This window comes from Nerophis ophidion, linkage group LG19 (assembly GCF_033978795.1).
Source record: "Nerophis ophidion isolate RoL-2023_Sa linkage group LG19, RoL_Noph_v1.0, whole genome shotgun sequence".
Classification (NCBI taxonomy): domain Eukaryota; kingdom Metazoa; phylum Chordata; class Actinopteri; order Syngnathiformes; family Syngnathidae; genus Nerophis; species Nerophis ophidion.
This window is the reverse complement of record NC_084629.1, coordinates 14,783,895-14,808,894: the sequence shown is the minus strand read 5'-3', so window position 1 is coordinate 14,808,894 and position 25,000 is coordinate 14,783,895. Positions and strand designations below refer to the sequence as shown.

The following is a 25,000-nucleotide window of genomic DNA, read 5'->3' as shown; positions in this document are numbered from 1 at the left end:
AGCTTGGATGCAGGATGTAGAAGGGCTGGCCGGGGGAGTGCTTGCGATGCTCCTCATACGGGCCGAACAGGTCGTAGTCAGGACTGGCGTACCACTAAAATGGAAGGTGGAAAACACACATTTAGGGGCTGATTTATTAACTAAAGGTTTGCATGTCCTAAAACACTTGCAAACCTGATTAGCAGATAGCACACGCAAATCTGATCTACTAAACATGTGCCAAGTGGATTATGTCTGATGAGTGAGCAAAATAGAGCATGCAATCCATTTTGCATCTCTGTCGTCTTTAATATGCAAAATATATGCTGACCGTCAAAAAGCCCGCAATACTGGGAGAAACCCCTTAGTTCCCCCCAAAAATGGATTAGGTCGCTGGAATATAAAGACAATATAACGTACATCCATTAACGTGGATGCATATGCAAAAATGCTATATATTCATCTGTACAGTTTATTTCTATCTCCACCTTATTGCTCCAGGCACTATTTGGAAACAATCTTACTGTGTAATGACTCGTTTCGTAACCTATATACAGTGGGGCACAAAAGTATTTAGTCAGCCACCGATTGTGCAAGTTCTCCCACTTAAAATGATGACAGAGGTCTGTAATTTTCATCATAGGTACACTTCAACTGTGAGAGACAGAATGTGAAAAAAAAATCCAGGAATTCACATTGTGGGAATTTTAAAGAATTATTTGTAAATTATGGTGGAAAATAAGTATTTGGTCAACCATTCAAAGCTCTCACTGATGGAAGGAGGTTTTGGCTCAAAATCTCACAATACATGGCCCCATTCATTCTTTCCTTAACGTGGATCAATCGTCCTGTCCCCTAAGCATAAAAACAGCCCCAAAGCATGATGTTTCCACCCCCATGCTTCACAGTAGGTCTGGTGTTCATGGGATGCAACTCAGTATTCTTCTTCCTCCAACCACGACGAGTTGAGTGTATACCAAAATGGATACATGGATGATACAGCAGAGGAGAATGTCATGTGGTCAGATGAAACCAAAAAAAAACTTTTTGGTGTAAACTCAACTCGACGTGTTTGGAGAAAGAAGAATACTGAGTTGCATCCCAAGAACACCACACCTACTGTGAAGCATGGGGGTGGAAACATCATGCTTTGGGGCTGTTTTTCTGCTAAGGAGACAGGACGATTGATCCGTGTTAAGGAAAGAATGAATGGGTCCATGTATCGTGACATTTTGAGCCAAACCTTCGTCCATCAGTGAGAGCTTTGAATGGTTGACCAAATACTTATTTTCCACCATAATTTACAAATAAATTCTTTAAAATTCCTACAATGTGAATTTTTTCACATTCTGTCTCTCACAGTTGAAGTGTACCTATGATGAAAATTACAGACCTCTGTCATCATTTTAAGTGGGAGAACTTGCACAATCGGTGGCTGACTAAATACTTTTTTCTCACACTGTATCTGCGGCTTATAGTCTCCGATGCAGCTTGTGGAAAAATAATTTCTTCTAAATTTTTGTGGGTGCGGCTTGTATCGCGATGCGCTTTATAGTCCGGAAAATACGGTACTTGCAGCAGGTAGATACTGTAAAACATTTTATAGTTGTTTTCCAGGGCTTTGAAGGCAACATAGGTAACTCCCATTAGTCACATCTTGCAAGCAATTTTTTATCTTTAGACTAAAAAAAAGTGTTCTTGGCCTCTTTCAGACTGCAGGTAAATTCTGATTTGCTTGCCCATTTGCAACCTGTATCGGACTTTTTCAAGTCAGTGTAAAACAGGGCAATTCCGAATTTTTCATATTCAACCCAGGCCTCTTTCATATGTGGAAATAAATTGGATATACACTATGTTGCTTAAAGTATTTGGCCACCCATCCAAATTATTAGATGCAGGTGTCCTAATCACTTGGCCAGGCCACAGGTGTATAAAATTAATCACTTAGGCATGGAGACTGTTTCTATAAACATTTGTGAAAGAATGGGCCGCTCTCAGGACCTCAGTGATTTCCAGCGTGGAACTGTCATAGGACTGTGCAACAAACCCAGTCGTGACATTTCCTGACTCCTAAATAATCCAAAGTCAACGGTCGGCTTTCTTATAAGAAAATGGAAGAGTTTGGGAACAACAGCAACTCAGCCACAAAGTGGTAGGCCACGTAAACTGACAGAGAGGGGTCAGCGGATGCTTAAGCGCATAGTGCAAAGAGGTCTGCACAGTCAGTTGCTACAGAGCTCCAAACTTCATGTGACCTTCCAATTAGCCCACATACAGTATGCAGAGAACTTCCTGGAATGAGTTTCCATGGCCGATCCACTGCATCTAAGCCATACATCACCAATTCAAATGCAAAGCGTGGGTTGCAGTGGTGTAAAGCACGTCGCCACTGGACTCTTAGAGCAGTGGAGACGCGTTCTCAGGAGTGATGAATCAAGCTTTTCCATCTGGCAATCTGATGGACGAGTCTGGGTTTGGAGGTTTCCAGGAGAATGGTACATTTCGTACTGCATTGTGCAGAGCGTGAAATTTGGTGGAGGAGGAATTATGGTTTGGGGTTGTTTTTCAGGAGACGGATTTGGCCATTTAGTTCCAGTGAAGGGCACTTTGAATGCTCCAGGCTAGGAGTGGGATGGCACTTCAAGTACATATGTGAGTCCAGGCAGGTGGCCAAATACTTTTGGCAATATAGTGTATATGCGCTCAGGTCGCATTCATCTAACAAGGACACCATTAAGAATTATGCTCCAAAACAGATGGTTATAAAAGAAATAGTTGCCAACGGAGCAGAAAACAGGTAAAACTAAAATGTTTTAGGAACTCGCAAGAAAGTTTCACCACTCCTGTCTCTGACTACTCGCCCACAGACATGCTCTTCAAGCGGGCCCACAGACACGGTCTTCAAGCGGACATTGAAGGAAAATATCCAGTAAAACTGCGAGAGCCAAAATACATATCCTCTTCCTTCCTAATCTTGTACACGCAATAATTCAGTCCAGAAAGCATTAGTTGCACAAAATCCTTAGAATTGCCACAAACGCATAAGTACTGAGACCAAGAACAATGAAAGCCATGATTACTTCTGTAAACATTGCAGTGTGTGTGACGTCATGACCGCATGCGGGTCAGATTGCATTCACATTAGAAATCACTTTTTTTCGTAATGTGAACGGCCGCTAAAAAAATCGTACTCGACAAAAAAATTCTGAATCAGACATCCGACCATGCAGTGTGAGCGCTACTTTGTCTCTTATAACGGTTGTCCATGATAGGCAAAATTCCAAAACAAGTTCAGTTTCCTAAGGATTAATTTGAACTAGAAAAACAAACAATGCTATTTTTCAATGCATTGAGGAGGAAGTGATGTTTTATTTAGGGGCGTAGTGTATATTTATTCCCTGCTTTCCAATACATAATGTATGATTTGTCAACATGTTGTCCATGACATGCACATATGGATGTACAGTCACTTTGTTCACAATAGGAAATTAAAGTGCTTCAGTATCCGTCAAAGAGCTATTTTCTCGCTTCCCCTGACAAAAATCAATCTGTGTATAATGATTGATGGAGCTCCTGTACTTCTCCATTACTTGAGCGTGAAAAATGTGTTGTGCCTTACAAAAACTTGGACAAATTGATTCTTTTCTAACAATATATGGAGGCAAAAAGAAGTGACATACACTTTCAATTTCCAACATTGTATATTATATCTTGTTGCAGTCATTTCATTTCCTCCACGTTTCATTGTGGAATTGTAATAAATATACACGTGCTTCTCATATATGTGCATTATTAAGGTTATAACATGTCTAACAATGTGGACGACAACAAATCCAGGAATGAATGGTGTGCCGGAGCCAACGTAAATTCATACGGAACGGCATGTCATAGAAATCTTCAGATAATATTCAAACAAAGTGTGTTAAGGGCTCATATTATGATTTTTTTTCTATATTTTAAACACTTTGTGGTCTACATCAGTGTTTTTCAACCTTTTTTTAGCCAAGGCACAATTTTTTCATTGAAAAAATCCGAAGGCACACCACCAGCAGAAAACATGAATACATTAAACTCAGTAGCTGATATTGACAGTAAAAAGTTGTCGTCGCAATTGTTGGATATGAATTCAAACCATAACCAAGCATGCATCACTTGCATGCTCTTGTCTCATAGTCGGTGTATTGTCACGACCTGTCACATAAAATTTGGAGTTTTTGGTGTTTTCCTGTGTGTATTGTTTTTCTTCTTGTTTTGCGCTCCTATTCTAGTGTATTTCCTGTTTTGTTGGTAATTTCCTGTAGCATTATCATCCTTTGACGCTATTTAAGTTGTTGCTATCCGTTTTTGTGTGGACATTGTTAAATGGTAAATTGGTTATACTTGTATAGCGCTTTTCTACCCTCAAGGTACTCAAAGCGTGTTTCCACATTCACCCATTCACACACACATTCACACTGATGGCGGGAGCTGCCATGCAAGGCCCTAACCATGACCCATCAGGAGCAAGGGTGAAGTGTCTTGCTCAAGGACACAACAGACGTGACGAGGTTGGTAAAAGGTGGGGATTGATCCAGGAACCCTCAAGGTTGCTGGCACGGCCACTCTCCCAACTGCGCCACGCCGTCCCCCTTGTTGTGGATTGTTATGTCATGTTCGGATGTACTTTGTGGACGCCGTCTCTGCTCCCCAGTAAGTCTTTGCTGTCGTCCAGCATTCTGTTTTTGTTTACTTTGCAGTCGGTTCAGCTTTATGTTCAGTTTTGTTAGTGTCATGTACTGTGGTCATGTCAGAGCCACCGTAGTCGGTGTTCAGTGTGTGACGTCACGAGAGCCGGGGAGATCTTTAACTCTCGAAGTTGGTAATAAACCGGAGGCACCCAAATCACTGAGTTGAAAGAAGGCTTAGCCAAAGCAGGGACACTAGTCTACTTAAACAAAGATGCACCAACCAAGATTATCGCAGACGCTGGTCCAGTGGGGCTAGGAGCAGCGTTAATACAGAGCCAGAAGGGAGAGAATGTTCCCATATGTTATGTCAGTCGCGGTCTAACTGACTGCGAACGTAGGTACTCTCAGACAGAAAAAGAAGCCTTGGCTCTTGTATGAGCCTGTGAGAGGTTACACTCTTACGTATATGGTAGACAGTTTGATTTGGTTATAGAATCTATCTACAGACCACTTTTAAAAGCCTACGGAAACCCACTACTACCGACCACGCAGTCTGATAGTTTATATATCAATGATGAAATATTAACATTGCAACACATGCCAATACGGCCTTTTTAGTTTACTAAATTGCTGTTTTAAATTTGCCGCGAAGTGTTGTGTTGAAAACGTCGCGGAATGCTGACGCGTGCGTTTGACGTCTCGGGTTGTAGCGGACATTATTTTCCAGCCCGATCCAAGTTATGAGTACTCTGCTTTAATCGCATAATTACACAGTATTCTGGACATCTGTGTTGCTGAATCTTTTGCAATTTGTTCAATTAATAATGGAGAAGTCAAAGTAGAAAGATGGAGTTGGGAAGCTATTAGCCACACAAACACAGCCGGTGTTTCCTTGTTTAAAATTCCCGAAGGTGAAGCTTTACTATGGATCAGAGCGGTCAAGCGAACATGGATCCCGACCACATGTCAACCGGCAGGTTTCGTTAAGAAAATTGTGGGAATAAGTCGGCTCTTACCGTAGTTATGCTGCGGCGACTATTACCTCCCCCCACTGAAACACTGGCGGTCACTACACCCATGGCCACACCCCTCCGACTTTCAGGTACCTTATAATCTCACTAAAACACTAGCAACACAATAGGCAGATAAGGGATTTTCCAGAATTATTCTAGTAAATGTGTTTAATAACATCTAAATCCCACTGCAATCGCCTTTTTTTTTCTTCTAGTCCTTCACTCCCAATATCCTCATCCACGAATCTTTCATCCTTGCTCAAATTAATGGGGATATTGTGGCTTTCTCGGTCCAAATCGCTTTAGCTTCTGCTGGCTAAGATTGTAAACAATGTGAGGATGTAAGGAGCCTTACAACCTGTGACGTCACGCGCACATCGTCTGCTACTTCCGGTAAAGGCAAGGTTTTTTATTAGCAACCAAAAGTTGCCAACTTTATCGTCGATGTTCTCTACTAAATCCTTTCAGCAAAAATATGGCAAAATCGCGAAATGGACCTGCTATCCCCGTTTAAATAAGAAAATCTAATTTCAGTAGGCCTTTAAAACCATTTGCTCGTATAGAGCGATGGGTTTTAAGGCTACAGCCTTATGATTTTCAAGTAGTACACATGTTGGGCAAAAAGAACACAGCAGACCATTTATCACGTCTATTAGGAAACAGCATACTGAAACAGAAACATGCACACGGATCCGACGAATACGTGAGATTCATGGCAGTGAGCGCGTCACCCACCGTATTGACAACCCATGAGGTTGAGGAAGCATCAGCCCACAATGAAGAGCTGAGTGAGGTGCGTAAAGCCATCGCTAGTGGACACTTTGAAAAGTACACAGCATACAGTGGGGCAAAAAAGTATTTAGTCAGCCACCGATTGTGCAAGTTCTCCCACTTAAAATGATGACAGAGGTCTGTAATTTTCATCGTAGGTACACTTCAACTGCGAGAGACAGAATGTGAAAAAAAATCCAGGAATTCACGTTGTAGGAGCTTTAAATAATTTATTTGTAAATTATGGTGGAAAATAAGTATTTAGCTAACCATTCAAAGCTCTCACTGATGGAAGGTTTTGGCTCAAAATCTCACGATACTGGCCCCATTCATTCTTTCCTTAACACGGATCAATCGTCCTGTCCCCTTAGCAGAAAAACAGCCCCAAAGCATGATGTTTCCGCCCTCCATGCTTCACAGTAGGTGTGGTGTTCTTGGGATGCAAGTCAGTATTCTTCTTCCTTCAAACACGGCGAGTTGAGTTTATACCAAAATGGATACATGGATGATACAGCAGAGGATTGAAGAATGTCATGTGGTCAGATGAAACCATAATAGAACTTTTTGGTATAAACTCAACTTGTCGTGTTTGGAGGAAGAAGAATACTGAGTTGCATTCCAGTAACACCACACCTACTGTGAAGCATGGGGGTGGAAACATCATGCTTTGGGGCTGTTTTTCTGCTAAGGGGACAGGACGATTGATCCGTGTTAAGGAAAGAATGAATGGGGCCATGTATCGTGAGATTTTGAGCCAAAACCTCCTTCCATCAATGAGAGCTTTGAATGGTTGACCAAATACTTATTTTCCACCATAATTTACAAATAAATTCTTTAAAATTCCTACAATGTGATTTCTTTTCCACATTCTGTCTCTCACAGTTGAAGTGTACTTATGATAAAAATTACAGACATCTGTCTTCATTTTAAGTGGGAGAACTTGCACAATCGGTGGCTGACTAAATACTTTTTTGCCCCACTGTATGCTGTTGTAGCTTGATAGGACAACTGGTTCTACGCGGGACACGCATCGTGCTCCCACAAGCACTGTGGGCACGTGCTCTCTCACTAGCTCATCAAGGACACTTGGGAGTCGTCGGTACCAAACAGCTCCTCAGGAGCAAAGTCTGGTGGCCAGCTATGGACAAAGCAGCTGGGATACATTGTAAATCATGCCACGGTTGCCAAGTTGTTGCTCGCCCAGATGCAGCGGAACCTATGAGAGCAACAGTTACCGGAGGGGCCTTGGCAAAATGTTGCCATCGACCTACTTGGACCCCTGCCGACAGCTGACTCAATTCTAGTTGTAGTTGATTACTACAGCCGTTATTATGAATATGACGTGGTAAAATCCACAATTACATCAAAGGTGATAGACAGTCTAGAGCAGGGGTCACCAACCTTTTTGAAACCAAGAGCTACTTCTTGGGTACTGATTAATGCGAAGGGCTACCAGTTTGATACACACTTAAATAAAGTGCCAGAAATAACCAATTTGCTCAATTTACCTTTAATAAATAAATCAATACATATACAAAAATGGGTATTTCTGTCCGTCATTCCGTCTTACATTTTTTTTCCTTTTATGGAAGGTTTTTTGTAGAGAATAAATGATGAAAAAAACACTTAATTGAACGGTTTAAAAGAGGAGAAAACACAAGAAAAAAATGAAAATACAATTTTGAAGCATAGTTCAATTTCGACTCTTTTAAATTCAAAATTCAACCGAAAAAAATGTATAGAAAAACTATCTAATTCGAATCTTTTGGACAAAAAAGAAAAAAATAATTTATGGAACATCATTAGTAATTTTTCCTGATTAAGATTAATTTTAGAATTTTGATGACATGTTTTAAATAGGTTAAAATCCAATTTGCACTTTGTTATAATATATAACAAATTGGACAAAGCTATATTTCTAACAAAGACAAATCATTATTTCTTCTACATTTTCCAGAACAAATTTTTTAAAAGACATTCAAAAGATTTTGAAATAAGATTTAAATTTGATACTACAGATTTTCTAGATTTGCCAGAATAATTTTTTTGAATTTTAATCATAATACGTTTGAAGAAGCTAAAATGAAAAACTAAATTAAAATGTACTTATTATTGTTTACAATTAAAAAAAAAAAACTTGACAATTGATTTAAATTGTCAGGAAAGAAGAAGAAGGAATTTAAACGGTAAAAAGGTATGTGTTTAAAAATCCTAAAATAATTTTTAAGGTTGTATTTTTTTCTCTAAAATTGTCTTTCTGAAAGTTATAAGAAGCAAAGTAAAAAAATAAATGAATTTATTTAAACAAGTGAAGACCAAGTCTTTGAAACATTTTCTTGGATTTTCAAATTCTATTTGAGTTTTGTCTCTCTTAGAATTAAAAATATCGAGCATAGCGAGACCAGCTTGCTGGTAAATAAATACAATTTAAAAAATAGAGGCAGCTCACTGGTAAGTGCTGCTATTTGAGCTATTTTTAGAACAGGCCAGCGGGCTACTCATCTCTACTACTCACGGGCGATGATGACCCCTGGTCTAGAGACAATTTTCGGTCGACATGGACTTCCCATCACACTGAGGTCAGACCGGGGTCCTCCGTTTAAATCAGAGGAGTTCAGTGAGTACTGTGACACCAACAGGATTAAGCACGTGAAAACGATGCCTCGGTGGGCGCAAGCAAACGGCGAGGTGGAGCGTCAAAAAACTTCGCTGATGAATAGGATTTGCATCGCTGTCTCAGATGGACTTGACAGGAAGCGACAACTCAGAAAATATGTCACAGAGCCCGCTGAGTTGCTTTTCAACCGAAAAATGAGGGGGAAGTTGCCAAGCAGCACATGCAGATCTGGAAGTAAGAGACAGAGACGTAGAACAAAAAGGACAATCCAAGATCTGCACAGATGAACACCGTGGAGCCAGATATTCAGATGTCAATGTTGGTGACACTGTCCTGGTGAGACAAGAAAAGACTGATGAACTTAGCACACAATGGCACATAAGGTGGTGTGCAAATCAAGAAACCAAGTAGTTGTTGAGTCTCCAACGGGAGCCAGATACACAAGGAATACAACATTCGTGAAACGATACAACAACGCTCATTAGACACAGACAGTTTAGCAAAAAGGTTAGTGGGCATCACCTACCATGTTGCCTTCAGGGAACACCAGAAGTAAAACAATAAACTCCAACCACCAGCAAGGTTGCCTTAGCCTAAGGGGAGCCCCAGGGCTGAGGGATGGGGGGGTTTGGCAATAAATAATATATGTCGCGCACATAGGATTGCACCATGACAGCATAGACATACCATAGAAAAAACAAAACAAAATCAAAATAGCATTTCATCACCCACATACACCGTGGTGTCCTCTGCAGTGCTCCACAGCATCATCTGCAGGGGTGGCTGGCAGCACGGCCAGAGACAGGCACACACTCAACAAAGCAACCAAGAGAGCCTACTCCATCCTATGCTGCCCACTAGCTCTAGGCCAGGGTTCGGCAACCCAAAATGTTGAAAGAGCCATATTGGACCAAATATACAAAAACAAATCTGTCTGGAGCCGCAAAAAATTAAAAGCCATATTACATACAGATAGTGTGTCATGAGATATAAATTGAATTAAGAGGACTTAAAGGAAACTAAATTAGCTCAAATATTGCTACAAAGGAGGCATAATGATGCAATATGTACATACAGCTAGCCTAAATAGCATGTTAGCATCGATTAGCTTGCAGTCATGCACTGACCAAATATGTCTGATTAGCACACTCCACATAAGTCAATAACATCAACAAAACTCACCTTTGTGCATTCATGCACAACGTTAAAAGCTTGGTAGACAAAATGAGACGGAAAAAGAAGTGGCATAAAACACGTCCTAGAAAATCAGAGAACGTTACATGTAAACAAACCATGGTGCGTTCAAGGACCGTCAAAATTAGTACGACACAACGGCGCTCGCCAAATACTCGAATCATTGAGGCAGGTTTAATGTAAACATTGCGCTTTATAACAATTAGGGAGGTTTTGTGTCATGTTTGTTCTCCTGCAGAAACCATATTAAAACAAAAAAAATATTTTTTTCCTTCTTTTTTTCCCATTTCTCATACATTTTTTAAAAAGCTCCAGAGAGCCACTAGGGCGGCGCTAATGAGCCACATGCGGCTCTAGAGCCGCGGGTTGCCGACCACCACTCTAGGCCAAAGTTTAGTCTGCACGGATGACTGAGAGTCCGTTTAGAGAGGCTTATTCAGCCATTTGTTGTTTTATTTTTTAATATTTGTTTATGTCTGTTTTATGTTCTTTTGTTTGAAATTGTTTTGATGAAAACGTCATATTTATATGTAATTATTTGTATTTCTTTCTTTCTCTGTTTTGTATTTATTTATTTCATGTGTGAATGCCCAAGCATTCACACATATATAATTCTATATAAAAAAAATTAAAAAAACATTATTATTATTCCGCCCAGTTTTCATTTGGTCTGAACCGTTCGAGTATCAAAAACGTTCGGCCTGACTAGGAATCGTGAGCTCCCATAAAAAATGTATCAAAATTATCCCAGTTACCCAGAATTCCCGGTTTTCCAGGACATTTTTCCCATTGAAAATGAACAGGCCACGTTTCTCAACCAATTCGAACCGTTCCTCTATCCACACACTCCACTCACCTTGGACAACAAACTACCAAGTTAAAAAAATTCCAGGAATTCCCAGAAACTCCCATTTTCCAAAGCCCTATTTTCATCTCTTCTTGGAAAGTTTTTGCTGTCCACATTTTTTGTTTTTCACCATCCCACCTTGAAAACATTCCTCTTAGTTGGGCCAACAAATGTTCTAATTTTATTTAATACAAATTCCCGGTTTTACCAAAATTTCAGGAATTCCGAAATACTCATATTCAATTCAGGCTTACTTACGTGAACATTTTTCAACCAATTCCAAAAATTCTAACGTCAACCAATTCATTTCATCTTGAACAATTGTACTCTGATCAATATTTTTTACAAATTCCCGGTTTTCCAGAAATTCGCAAATTGCCAGTAAATTCCTATTCTAATGGACATATTCATTGATCTACAATGCCCTAAATTTTAAAAATGTGGCATCACTTTTAAACCCGAATCCGACCTTTCAACCATCCAAACATACTACTCTTCCGATATATTGAACTCAAAACATTCTTTCCCGGAACGTTCCACCCCGTTGACAATGAATGGGAAATATACAATCGACTGCATATCCAACATTTCTTATCCGAATTGAACCTTTCCAACATCCACACACTCCACACACTCTGGACATTCAAGCATTTCAGTTCCACTTGGCAGTTTGGCTTCTTGCGCCTATAGAGAATTTACACGCAAATTCCTAGCAGTATTGCAAATTCTAGTTATTTATTTTTATTCATATAATTGAATACTGCTTATTCAGGTCACACACTGATGGTGGTCGAGTATGCCTGGCTCTCAGTCTCTGTTCTATTTCATCCCAAAGATGTTCTATCAGGTTCAGGTCAGGAGTCTGCGCAGGCCAGTCAAGTTCATCCACACCAGACTCTGTCATCCATGTCTTTATGGACCTTGCTTTGTGCACTGGTGTACAGTCAAGTTGGAAGAGGAAGGGGTCTGCTCCAAACTGTTCCCACAAGGTTGGGCACATGGAATTTTCCAAAATGTTTTGGTATCCTGGAGCATTCAAAGTTCCTTTCATTGGAACTAAGGGGCCAAACCCAACTCCTGAAAAACAACCCCACAACATAATTCCTCCTCCATCAAATTTCACACTTGGCACATTGCAGTCCGAAATGTACCGTTCTCCATGCAACCTCCAAACCCAGACTCGTCCATCAGATTGCCAGATGGAAAAGCGTGATTCATCACTCCAGAGAAGGCGTCTCCACTGCTCTAGAGTCCAGTGGCGACCTGCTTTACACCACTGCATCTGACATTCTTTGCATTGGACTTGATGATGTATGACTTCGATACAGCTGCACGGCCATGGAAACCCATTCAATGATGCTCATTGCGTACTGTACGTGGGCTAATTGGAAGGTCACATGAAATTTGGAGCGCTGTAGCAACTGACTGTGCAGAAAGTCTTTGCACTATGCGCTTCAGCATCCGCTGACCCCTCTGTCAGTTTACATGGCCTACCAATTGGTGGCTGACTTGCTGTTGTTCTCAAACTATTCAATTTTCTTATAGTAAAGCCGAAACTTGACTATGGAATATTTAGAGTGAGGAAATTTCACGACTGGATTTGTTGCACAGGTGGCATCCTGTGACAGTTCCACGCTGGAAATCACTTGTGCTCCTGAGAGCGGCCCATTCTTTCACAGATGTTTGTAGAACCAGTCTCCATGCCTTAGTGCTTGATTTTATACACATGTGGCCAGGCCAAGTGATTAGGACACCTGATTCTGATCAGTTGGATGGGTGGCCAACTACTTTTGGCAATATAGTGTACCTCTGCAAGCGCTTTCAAATTAAATTACGCTATGTGTCGATGTCGATGTGAAACTAAATGCATGTTACACCTGCCATTCTGTTGATTACAACCTATCAGCATTATTAATGCCGACTAAGCAGTTTTCTCCTAACCGCTATTACCACATTGGTGTGTTACTGGTGTGTTGCAATTATTAAACCTAAAAAAAAAAAAAAAGTTGTATATTAGCCATAACTTTTAAATTCTTTCAAATTAACAACACGGTTAGGTAAATAAACAACTCCAACCACCAACAGGGTCGCCTAAGGCAGTGGTTCTCAACCTTTTTTCAGTGATGTGAACATTTTTTTTAATTCAAGTACCCTCTAATCAGAGCAAAGCATTTTTGGTTGAAAAAAAGAGATAAAGAAGTAAAATACAGCACCGTGTCATCAGTTTCTGATGTATTAAATTGTATAACAGTGCGAAGGTCCTGCAGTCCTGGGTTCAAATCCAGGCTCGGGATCTTTCTGTGTGGAGTTTGCATGTTCTCCCCGTGAATGCGTGGGTTCCCTCTGGGTACTCCGGCTTCCTCCCACTTCCAATAACATGCACCTGGGGATAGGTTGATTGGCAACACTAAATTGGTTCTTGTGTGTGAATGTGAGTGTGAATGTTGTCTGTCTATCTGTGTTGGCCCTGCGATGAGGTGGCGACTTGTCCAGGGTGTACCCCGCCATCCGCCCGATTGTAGCTGAGATAGGCGCCAGCGCCCCCCGCAACCCCGAAAGGGAATAAGCGGTAGAAAATGGATGGATGGGTATAACAGTGCAAAATATTGCTCATTTGTAGTGGTCTTTCTTGAACTATTTGGAAAAAAAGACATAAAAATAACTAAAAACTTGTTGAAAAATAAACAAATGATTCAATTATAAATAAAGATTTCTACATATAGAAGTAATCATCAACTTAAACTGCCCTCTTTGGGGATTGAAATAGAGATCCATCTGGATTCATCAACTTAATTCTAAACATTTCTTCACAAATAAATAAATCTTTAACATCAATATTTATGGAACATGTCCACAAAAAATCTAGCGGTCAACACTGAATATTGCATTGTTGCATTTCTTTTCACAGTTTATGAACTTATTCATATTTTGTTGAAGTATTATTCAATAAATATATTTATAAAAGGATTTTTTAATTGTTGCTATATTTTTAGAATTTTTTTTTTTTTAAATCACACGTACTCTTCGGCATACCTTCAAGTACCCCAGGGGTACGCGTACCCCCATTTAAGAACCACTGGCCTAAGGGGTTCTAATTGCAGCATTTACTGTATTGTTGCTATTATTTACCACAATATTTTGATTCGTGCCTAGTTATGGAAAACACTCCTGCTTTACTTTTAATCCCAGGGCAGTTCCAAGTCAGATAGATATCGGGTAAGGCCCGGTGATAAATAGGCGATGACAGCAGACACAGTATGTAGCAAAGGAAGGGGAGGGGGTGCAAGTCTGTGGAACGTGATACGCATTTTCCTTTTATGTACAGTATGTATGCACTATGTATGCATCAGACCACAAAATTGTTTTTTTCCCCACCAAAAGCAATTCCGGTTGTACTTAAAATGGGCTTAAGATGAACAACGTTGTATTTACCTTGTGTAGGTTGAGATTATAAGGTGCTGGGTCCCAGGCCACCAGGGTGACATTCTTGTAAAGAGAACTTGTGCGGAAACGAAACCTCGGATCAGCCAGAATCTGTAAAGGATATCGTACATGTTTTGAATGATCCCACTCAATATCACTTTAATAATAACAATTACTTGCACAAACATCAAAAAGCCATTTACTACAGAGTATGTGGTTTAGAAGACTTAATGAGGGCATTCGGAATCACAATTTATTTTGTGAATATGTTGTTACGTGATGACGCAATGGCCGATAAACATTTGGATTTGAAAAGTCACTAAACGCTCGTACACTGGTGGAAAATGTCAAAACTCAATTTACAACAAACCCCATTGACTTGTTGTCATGATCCGTGGCCCGGATCATGTGTTTGTTATGTTCTGTTATTTTTGGACTCCCTTAGTTCCTGTTTTGTGAAACTCTGGGTTTGTTTTGGTTTCTATGGGGATTCATTTGATTCACCTGCCTCTTGTTAGTGGTCGGCACGCTCACCTGCAGTCGACCACAAATCAGAGAGCTATTTATTCACCGCTCTCGTCCTGGCTTCTTTGTTTGCTTCATGCTCTCGTCACGCAAGTTTCGCTTGTCTCCCAGCCTATGCTAAGTTAGCTTCGGGTGCGACTTATTTTCTGTTCTTGGGTGGTGCTTTGGTTTTTGTGAAGATTAAATCATGTTCCTACTTGCAAAAGTCCTGTCGGGAGTCGTCCGTTTGCATCCCGGGGGAACTAACCGTGTGACACTTGTCAACAAATTCAAATGCTTGAATAAGACTTTGTATATTATTAGTTGGTTTTTCATTGTGTTCTTATACGGTGACGGAATGGCTAAAAATAACGCGTTTTTGATGAAGGGAAAACAATTTTTTTTCCTGTTCCAAAAAATGTCACCGAACGTGTTTTAGAGCACAAGCATCAAAACACAATTTGCCACAAAGCACGTCAAGTCATTTCTCAAGTGAATGGTCATGGTGAAAGCTCTTCATATCATCAGTTTGTTTGTCAATACGTCCTTACACTGCATCCAGGAAGTATTCACAGCGCTTCACTTTTCCCACATTTTGTTATGTTACAGCCTTATTATAAAAATGGAGTAAGTACATTTTTGTCCTCAAAATTCTATAGACAACACCCCAAAATGCCAATGTAAAAAGCTGTTTTCTTTGTTTAAATTGTTCAAATACATTAGAATGAAAAAAATAAATGAATCACATGTAGATAAGTATTCAGTTAATGCACCTTTGGCAGAAATTACAGCCTTAAGTCTTTTTGGATACGATGCCACAAGCTTGGCACACCTATCTTTTGGCAGTTTCGTCCATTCCTCTTTGCAGCACCTCTAAAGCTCCATCAGATTGAATGGAAAGCGTTGGTTTTCATCCAGGATGTCTCTACACGTTGCTGACACACGTGCATCAACAAAAAATTGAGCAAAGGTTGTGAATATTAATGTAAGAGTGCTTTTTAATTTTTAATAACTTAGTAAAATTAAAATAAAAAAAAACGTCACATTGTCACTGTGGGGTATTTGTGTGTAGAATTTTGAGGACAAAAATCAATTTATTCCACATTGGAATAAGGCTGTAACAAAATATGAGTGGAAAGTGAGCGCTGTGAATACTTTCCGGATGCACTGTATACAATGAAACAATTTGGAATTAATTTTTGTCACAACTTGGCTTGGACATGGATTGTTTCCTCGATGCAGATGAGGATCAGCACGAGCGAGGCGTGGACGTGAGTACATGGTTGTTTATTTAAACACTATAATAAAAAATAAACAAACTAAGGGCGCTCACAAGGAGGTACAGACACGTGGCTATGAACAAACAAAAGACTAGCATAAATGCTGCAAACTACAAACATAAAACAAAAACACTTGCTCGATTGGCATGAATGATAATGACTATAAACAAAACTAGCACAATAGCATAAATACACAAACTTACAAGGCATAGAACTGGACGAGGGCATGAAGGAGGTGCACACACGTGTGTGCGTGTGTGAAGATCCCAGGACAAAGAAAAGAAAAAGAGTGACTTAAATAGCTATGATCATTAGTGAAAACAGGTGTGAGGCTGAGAAAAGGGACGTGACAGGTGAAAACTAATGAGTTGGCATGGAAACAAACAGAACCAGGAAGTGCAAAACGTGACTGAATGTCCAAAATCAAAACATAACATGACAAAACAAAACATGATCCATATGTGTGACAATTTTTTTGCTGTCGTTTGAAAAGTCAACCATTTTTTTCAAATTACAAACATCAAACAACATGCAGAGTCACAGGTGTTAAGTGCTTTCTTTCTAATTATTTTGTCAATATGTCTTGAAGACACAAGGGAAACATGTATTTGAAAAAAGTCACCAAGTACAAACATCAAAAGTCTCAAGTCTACCTTAAAGGTCACTGCGAAAACTTTCAATATCACTCGCTTGTTCATCAATATATCCTTGGCGTGATGACAAGTCAGGATAAACAATTATTTTTATTGTTTAAAAGTTGCCAATAATTTTTTAGAGAACAAACTGGTGTTGTCCGGATACCAATATTTTGGTACCAGTACCAAAATTGTTTCGATACTTTTCGGTACTTTTCTAAATAAAGCGGCCCACAAAAAATTGCATTATTGGCTTTATTTTAACAAAAAAAAATCATACGGTACATTAAACATGTTTTTTTATTGCAAGTTTGTCCTTAAATAAAATAGTGAACATACAAGACAATCCATGCATCCATTTTCTACCGCTTATTCCCTTTTGGGGTCGCAGGGGGCGCTGGCGCCTATCTCAGCTACAATCGGGCGGAAGGCGGGGTACACCCTGGACAAGTCGCCACCTCATCGCAGGGCCAACACAGACAGATAGACAACACTCACACACTAGGGCCAATTTAGTGTTGCCAATCAACCTATCCCCAGGTGCATGTCTTTGGAAGTGGGAGGAAGCCGGAGTACCCGGAGGGAACCCACGCATTCACGGGGAGAACATGCAAACTCCACACAGAAAGATCCCGAGCCTGGATTTGAACCCAGGACTGCAGGAGCTTCGTATTGTGAGGCAGACGCACTAACCCCTCTGCCACCGTGAAGCCCATACAAGACAACTTGTCTTTTATTAGTAAGTAAGCAAACAAAGTCTGCTGACATATGCAGTTCTTTTATTTTGTTAAAATTATTAAGGACAAGTGGCAGAAAATTAATTATTAATCTACTTGAGCATTTACGGTTTCTCTTTTAAAATGTTCTTTCTACACTTCTGTTAACATGTAATAATCATTTATTCTTCTGTTGTTTGATACTTTACATTAGTTTTGGATGATACCACGAATTCGGGTATCAATCCGATACCAAGTAGTTCCATGATCATACATTGGTCATATTTAAAGTCCTCATGTGTCCAGGGACATATTTCCTGAGTTTATAAACATAATATATATTTTTTAAAAACCAAAGAAACTATTGTGATGCCCAAAAATAGACATAATCATAGTAGTATCGACTCGATACGCTACTGTACTTGGAGCGGACCAGTACTTTTCAGAGGCGTTATTTTGAAATTGTTACTAATGTTGATAATATTAATTTTTGTTTCACTACTTTTGGATTGCACCGTGTCATGTTTTTGTGTCCTCAATTGCTCTGTTTATTGCTATTCTGAATGTTGCTGGGTCGGGTTCGGTTTTGGAATTTGATTGCATTATTATGTATTGTTTTGTTGGATTGATTAATAAATTCATTAAAAAAATAAAAATTAAAATAAATATAAAAAAAGGCGGTATAGTACTAAAATGTTGTATTAGTATCGCGGTACTATAGTAATATCTGTATACCGTACAACCCTAGTACAAACATAAAAAATCAGGTGGCGTCATACCTCAAATTCAAGGTCTCGATGAAAGCTTTTTATTGTACTAGTTATTTTGTCTATATGCCCTTATGTGATGACAAAAAGAGGGAAAAAAATTTAATTCGAAAACAGTCTACAAGCACAAACATCAATATCGACTTCGTCAAAAAAAAAGTGTCCACCTATTTTCTCAAACTACACACATTGAAACAAAATGTGTCCTACCATGTCGACTCATACCTCAAATTAAAGGGATCTGGTGATATCACTAGTTTGTTTGTCAATACGTCCTCAAGTAATTCCGAACTAACTAGTGCAGGAGTGTCAAACGTACGGCCCGAGGGCCTGCGAACAGGTTTTATCCGGCCCACAGGCCCGCGGGATAAACTTTGTTAAGTATAAAAATTAACCTGAAATTTTGGATCGAAAGAAACTGCTGTTTTAAATGTGTCCACCGGATGTCACAATAGTAATTATTTGTATCTTTGGAAAATGATCAAACTACATAAATAATTGGATCGTATTTGGGGCGGTGTAACTCGGTTGGTAGAGCAGCCGTGCCAGCAACTCGAGGGTTCCAGGTTCGATCCCCGCGTCTGCCATCCTAGTCACTGCCGTTGTGTCCTTCGGCAAGACACTTTATCCACCTAATCCCAGTGCCACCCACACTGGTTTAAATGTAATTTAGATATTGGGTTTCACTAAGTAAAGCGCTTTGAGTCACTAGAGAAAAGTGCTATATAAATACTATCCACTTCAAATAACATACTGTAATTTGATTTGGATATAATTGTTTTATCTTGATAGATAGAAAATTAACACCAATGAGTTGACTGATGAACATAATCACATAATTTATCAAGAAAATATAAATAACGACAAATAAAGTATATATACTATTAATTGCAACATGTAAGTGTAAAAAAACAAAAATATTATGATTTGTACAATTTCAGAATGTGCTTGCTCTATTTTTCAACAAAGAAAACAATCTGAAGTTGTCTTTATTTTTAAGTTATCGTGCCGTGATTTTACCAGTCCGGCCCACTTCGGAGTAGATTTTTCTCCATGTGACCACCGATTATAGCAGGGGTCGGGAACCATGAAAGCCAAATATTCCACAATGTATTTCCGTAAGAGCCATATAACATTTTTTAACACTGAATACAACTAAATTTTTAACTTTTTAACAACATTGTTATTCTAAAAGTTAACCAATAATAAATATAATACTTCTTACCATTAATGCGACATCTTGAACAGGATGGTTGGATTAAAATGCATGAGAATGTTTTATAATTTGAGCGTTATTTTTGACAATGTGATTACCAGCGGAATTATTCATTACTTATCGTGTTAAGCATTGTCAGCTGAGATTTACCTGAGAGCCAGGTGCAGTCATCTGGCTCTAGAGCCATAGGTTCCCTACCCCTGGTTTAAGCATTAGACACCTTTTTACCTGCACCCTGCCTCACGCTGTTTCCGACATCTACAAAGCAATTAGCTACCGGCCGCCACCTATTGATATGGAAGAGTATTACACGGTTACTCGGGATAGCTCCGTTGGTAGAGCGGCCGTGCTAGCAACTTGAGGGTTCCAGGTTCGATTCCCGCGTCCGCCATCCTAGTTACTGCCGTTGTGTCCTTGTGCAAGACACTTTACCCACCTGCTCCCAGTGCCACCCACACTGGTTTAAATGTAATTTAGATATTGGGTGTCACTTTGTAAAGCGCTTTGAGTCACTAGAGAAAAGCGCTATATAAATATAATTATCTGAGAGCCATATGTAGTCATAAAAAGAGCCACATCTGGCTCTAGAGCCATAGATTCCCTACCCCTGGAGTATAGTTTGACACCCCTGAACTAGTGTGTTGCTGTTGTTTAAAATTCACCAAACATTTTTTCACAGGATAACACTACAACTCAAATTTATGAGCACGGGCTTTACATTTTACTAGTTATTGTGTCGGGCAGCATGGTGGAAGAAGGGTTAGTGTGCATGCTTCACAATTTGAAGGTCCTGAGTAATCCTGGGATTTTCTGTGTGGAGTTTGCATGTTCTCCCCGTGACTGCGTGGGTTCCCTCCTGGTACTCACCTCCAAAGACATGCACCTGGGGATAGGTTGATTGGCAACACTAAATTGGCCCTAGTGTGTGAATGTGAGTGTGAATGTTGTCTGTCTATCTGTGTTGGCCCTGCCATGAGGTGGCGACTTGTCCAGGGTGTGCCCCGCTTTCCGCCCGATTGTAGCTGAGATAGGCACCAGCGCCCCCCGTGACCCCAAAGGGAATAAGCGGTAGAAAATGGATGAATGGATGGATGGATGGATAGTTATTGTGTCAATATGCTCTTATACGACGACACTAGGGAAACCTTTTTTTTCCCCATGCTTGAAAAAAAGTCAGCGAACGTGTTCTGTGGCAAAAACATCAAAACTCAATTTGCAATAAAGCATGTCAGTCAAACCTCAACTTAAAGGTCATGTTTTTTTAATCATACTTTCAGATAGTCAGATATACCCTTATATGATAAAGCAATGCAGATTTTTATTTCCTTAACTCAACAAACCCATCATTTTTAATGTCTTTTTGGGGGCTTGTTAGGTCTGAAACAATTTTTCACGTAACGCAGTTCAGTTTCAGTTTATTTGGAACATGCATACGATACAATGTAATGCATCCAAAAATTCCAGGTCTTTCATTCCAGCACGTCCGAAAAGGAGTAGGAAGAAGCAGAGCTTATTTAACCCTACTCCGTTTCATAACATTGCAATTTTATCCCATTCCTTGTTCTTTGTAACAGAACAGTGAACAAATGAATAATAAGTAGTAAGCAAACACATATTACATACATTAACAATCTTTATTTCAAAAGAAAATAAGGGTTCAAGATCAGATGTTCATCATAATTCTTCTTCTGTGTGCTTTGTGAACACTTGTAGTTTGAAAGGTCTCTTAAACTAAATCTTATTGGTTCTTAGTTTGATTTCTTTGGTTAATCCATTCCATATTTTAACGCCACGTACAGATAGGCTAAAGGTTTTAAGTGTAGGCTAAAGGTTTTAAGTGTTGTACGAGAATAAAAATGTTTAAACATTTTTAAACACAAATACAAACCCCGTTTCCATATGAGTTGGGAAATTGTGTTGGATGTAAGTATAAACGGAATACAATTATTTGCAAATCATTTTCAACCCATATTCAGTTGAATATGCTACAAAGACAAAATATTCGATGTTCAAACTGATAAACACTTTTTGTTTGCAAATAATCATTAACTTTAGAATTTGATGCCAGCAACACGTGACAAAAGAAGTTGGGAAAAGTGGCAATAAATACTGATAAAGTTGAGGAATGCTCATCAAACACTTATATGGAACATCCCACAGGTGTGCAGGCTAATTGGGAACAGGAGGGTGCCATGATTGGGTATAAAAGCAGCTTCCATGAAATGCTAAGTAATTCACAAACAAGGGTGGGGTGAGGGTCACCACTTTGTAATCAAATTGTTGAACGGTTTTAGAACAACATTTCTCAGCGAGCCATTGCAAGGAATTTAGGGATCTTACCATCCACGGTCTGTAAAATAATCAAAAACGTCAGAGAATCTGGAGAAATCACTGCACGTAAGCGATGATATTACGGACTTTTGATCCCTCAGGCGGTACTGCATCAAAAACCACATCAGTGTGTAAAGGATATCACCACATGGGCTCAGGAACACTTCATGAAACCACTATCAGTAACTACAGTTGTCCGCTACATCTGTAAGTGCAAGTTAAAACTCTACTATGCAAAGCAAAACCCATTTATCAACAGTACCCTGAAACGCCGCCGGCTTGGTTGGGCCTGAGCTCACCTATGATTGACTGATGCAAAGTGGAAAGGTGTTCTGTGGTCTGACGAGTCCACATTTCAAATTATATTTGGAAACAGAGGATGTGGTGTCCTCCACAACAAAGAGGAAAATAACCATCCAGATTGTTATAGGCGCAAAGTTCAAACACCAGCATCTGTGATGGTATGGGGGTGTATTAGTGCCCAAGGCATGGGTAACTTACACATCTGTGAAGGCACCATTTGTGCTGAAAGGTCCATACAGGTTTTGGAGCAACATATGTTGTCATCCAAGCAACGTTATCATGGATGCCCCTGCTTATTTCAGCAAGACAATGCCAAGCCACGTGTTACAACAGCGTAGCTTTGTAGTAAAAGAGTGCAGGTACTTTCCTGGCCCGCCTGCAGTCCAGACATGTCTCCCATCGAAAATGTGTGGCGCTTTATAAAGCGTAAAATATGACAGAGGAGACCCCGGACTGTTGAACGACTGAAGCTCTAAATAAAACAAGAATGGGAAATAATTCCACTTTCAAAGTTTCAACAATTAGTTTCCGCAGTTCCCAAACGTTTTTTGAGTGTTATTAAAAGAAAAGGTGATGTAACACAGTGGTGAACATGTCCTTTCCCAACTACTTTGGCACGTGTTGCAGCCATGAAATTCTAAGTTAATTATTATTTGCAAATAAAAATAAAGTTTATGAGTTTGAACATCAAATATCTTGTCTTTGTAGTGCATTCAATTGAATATGGGTTGAAAAGGATTTGCAAATCATTGTATTCCGTTTATATTTACATCTAACACAATTTCCCAACTCATATGGAAACAGGGTATGTAGATTAATTAACCTGTCCAGGTCGAAAAGTCTATTTTTTGTTTTTTTATTTTAAAAATAAAACAAAAGTATAAATGTATTATAAATACAGTATATAAATAAACATATTGTGTGATTTATTTTTATTTCATACTTGTTTCCACTTCCACACCTTAAATTGGAGTCCTTAATCTCGTTGTATGTAAATATAATGACAACGAAGTCCATTCTATTCTATTCTAAATTAGATTTTCCTCTAAGATTATATTTCTCCTCTTTTGTTGCGTACTCATGTTGATTAAAAAATAGTCGCATGCCTTTTTAAGCATGTTTCACGAAAAACAACACTTGATTGGGCAGTTTTTGTCTGGACACGGGCATTTGTCCCCATTTTCTGACTTACCTATTTAATCCACTCATTTTCACACTTGCACTTTCCCCCTGCTGTTTTTGTTGTGCATTATATATCCCCCCTCCCCCTTTTCTAATATTTCAAGTCAACAGGACTATTTTCCCGCCTGCTCCTCTGCAGGAGTTCCATTTCAACAGACTGATTATTCTGCTTCTCACCTGTGAGTTCATGATCCTGATAGTGGTTTTGTTCCCCACGTCTTTCTCGTAGCCTTCGGTGGGCGCCGCGTTGAACCGCAACACGGCATCATGAGCGTCTGCAAAATGCAAATTACCAAACACATCAGGCCATGCAGGAAGTGCAACGCCACATTTCAACAACAAAGATTTGAATACCTTGCCATGCGACATGTAAAAAAAAAAGCATCTCCTTTCTAAATGGTCTGTGTTTTAATTGCATCAACAAGTCAATGCAGTGATGACGCATATGCATACATTGAATATATATTGCACTCATTCACGCGCTAATGAATTGCATATATTATTCTGCATGTGAATGAATGGAAACACATGCACATTAAACATATCTCTTGATAAAAACAAGTGGTCATACAAGTTCCCTCCAGTGGTAAAGTAAAAATGGCAGTACTCTACAAGTTCAAACAGATGGCTCTGTCGTGAAAAAAGCTTGTATGTTATTGATATCTCGATACAGTTTTTACCAAATTTTTGGGGTGTTATACACCTTTTTAAAAAAAATACTAGTGTAATATTTGACGTCTGCAGATTTTACACACACTTCATTTAAAGGGGTCATATTATGAATTTTTGCTCCTACATTTAAAACACTTGTGATCTAAATCAGTGTTTTTCAACCACTGTGCCGTGAGCTAGAGTCTGGTGTGCCGTTGGAGATTATCTCGTTTCACCTATTTGGGTTAAAAATATTTTATGAAAACCAGTAATTATAGTCTGAAAATTATGTGTTGTTGTTGAGTCTCAGTGCTGTCGGCAGAATAACGGTGTAATTACTCTTCCATATCAGTAGGTGGCAGCCGGTAGCTAATTATTTTGTGTCATAGTTTGTTGGTGGCGAACCCCAAGATGCCGAAACGGTGGTAGGCATTGAATAAGAAAACATGATTTTTATTAAAATACTAGAACAAGAACAAACAAAAGGGTAATAACAAAAGGCGCGCACGAGGTGGATAACAAACTTGGCAATGAACAAACAAACTGGAAGAAAGGAACAAAGGAAGTAAGCTACAAACAGCTACCGGATATAGCTTACCGCTACGCTGCAATGACACAACCAGTAGGAACGACAAGTAGAAATGACATTGACACTGCACCACACGACACGACAAATAATCCAGCACTGACTGGAGGAGAAAACAGGTCCAAATAGAAGCGGGCTGATTGACACCAGGTGTGGCCAGGTGCCACTCAGCCGCAGCTGAGGGGACACAGCACTCAGGGAGACAAACAGGAAACTGAACCAAAATAAGAGTGCTGACGGGAACTAAAGACAGGAAATACCACACACACACACAGAGGAAAAAGTAAAACACAACCAAACTGTCAGGGGCAAGCCTGA

At 39.5% G+C, this 25,000-nt stretch overlaps 1 protein-coding gene across 8 annotated transcripts in view; it reads right to left on the bottom strand.

Annotated features, from left to right (window-relative positions):
• Positions 1 to 25,000, bottom strand: part of st6gal2a (ST6 beta-galactosamide alpha-2,6-sialyltranferase 2a) — a 188,053-nt gene that overhangs the window by 46,014 nt on the left and 117,039 nt on the right. For all 8 annotated transcript variants that reach the window (XM_061879280.1, XM_061879279.1, XM_061879278.1 and 5 more), the window contains 3 exons: positions 23,623 to 23,720; positions 14,521 to 14,622; positions 1 to 94 (listed from right to left, as the gene is read on the bottom strand). The exon at positions 1 to 94 is cut by the window's left edge and continues 81 nt beyond it. In XM_061879280.1, coding sequence (XP_061735264.1) covers positions 1 to 94; positions 14,521 to 14,622; positions 23,623 to 23,720 — 294 coding nt within the window. The remainder of the gene's footprint in view (positions 95 to 14,520; positions 14,623 to 23,622; positions 23,721 to 25,000) is intronic.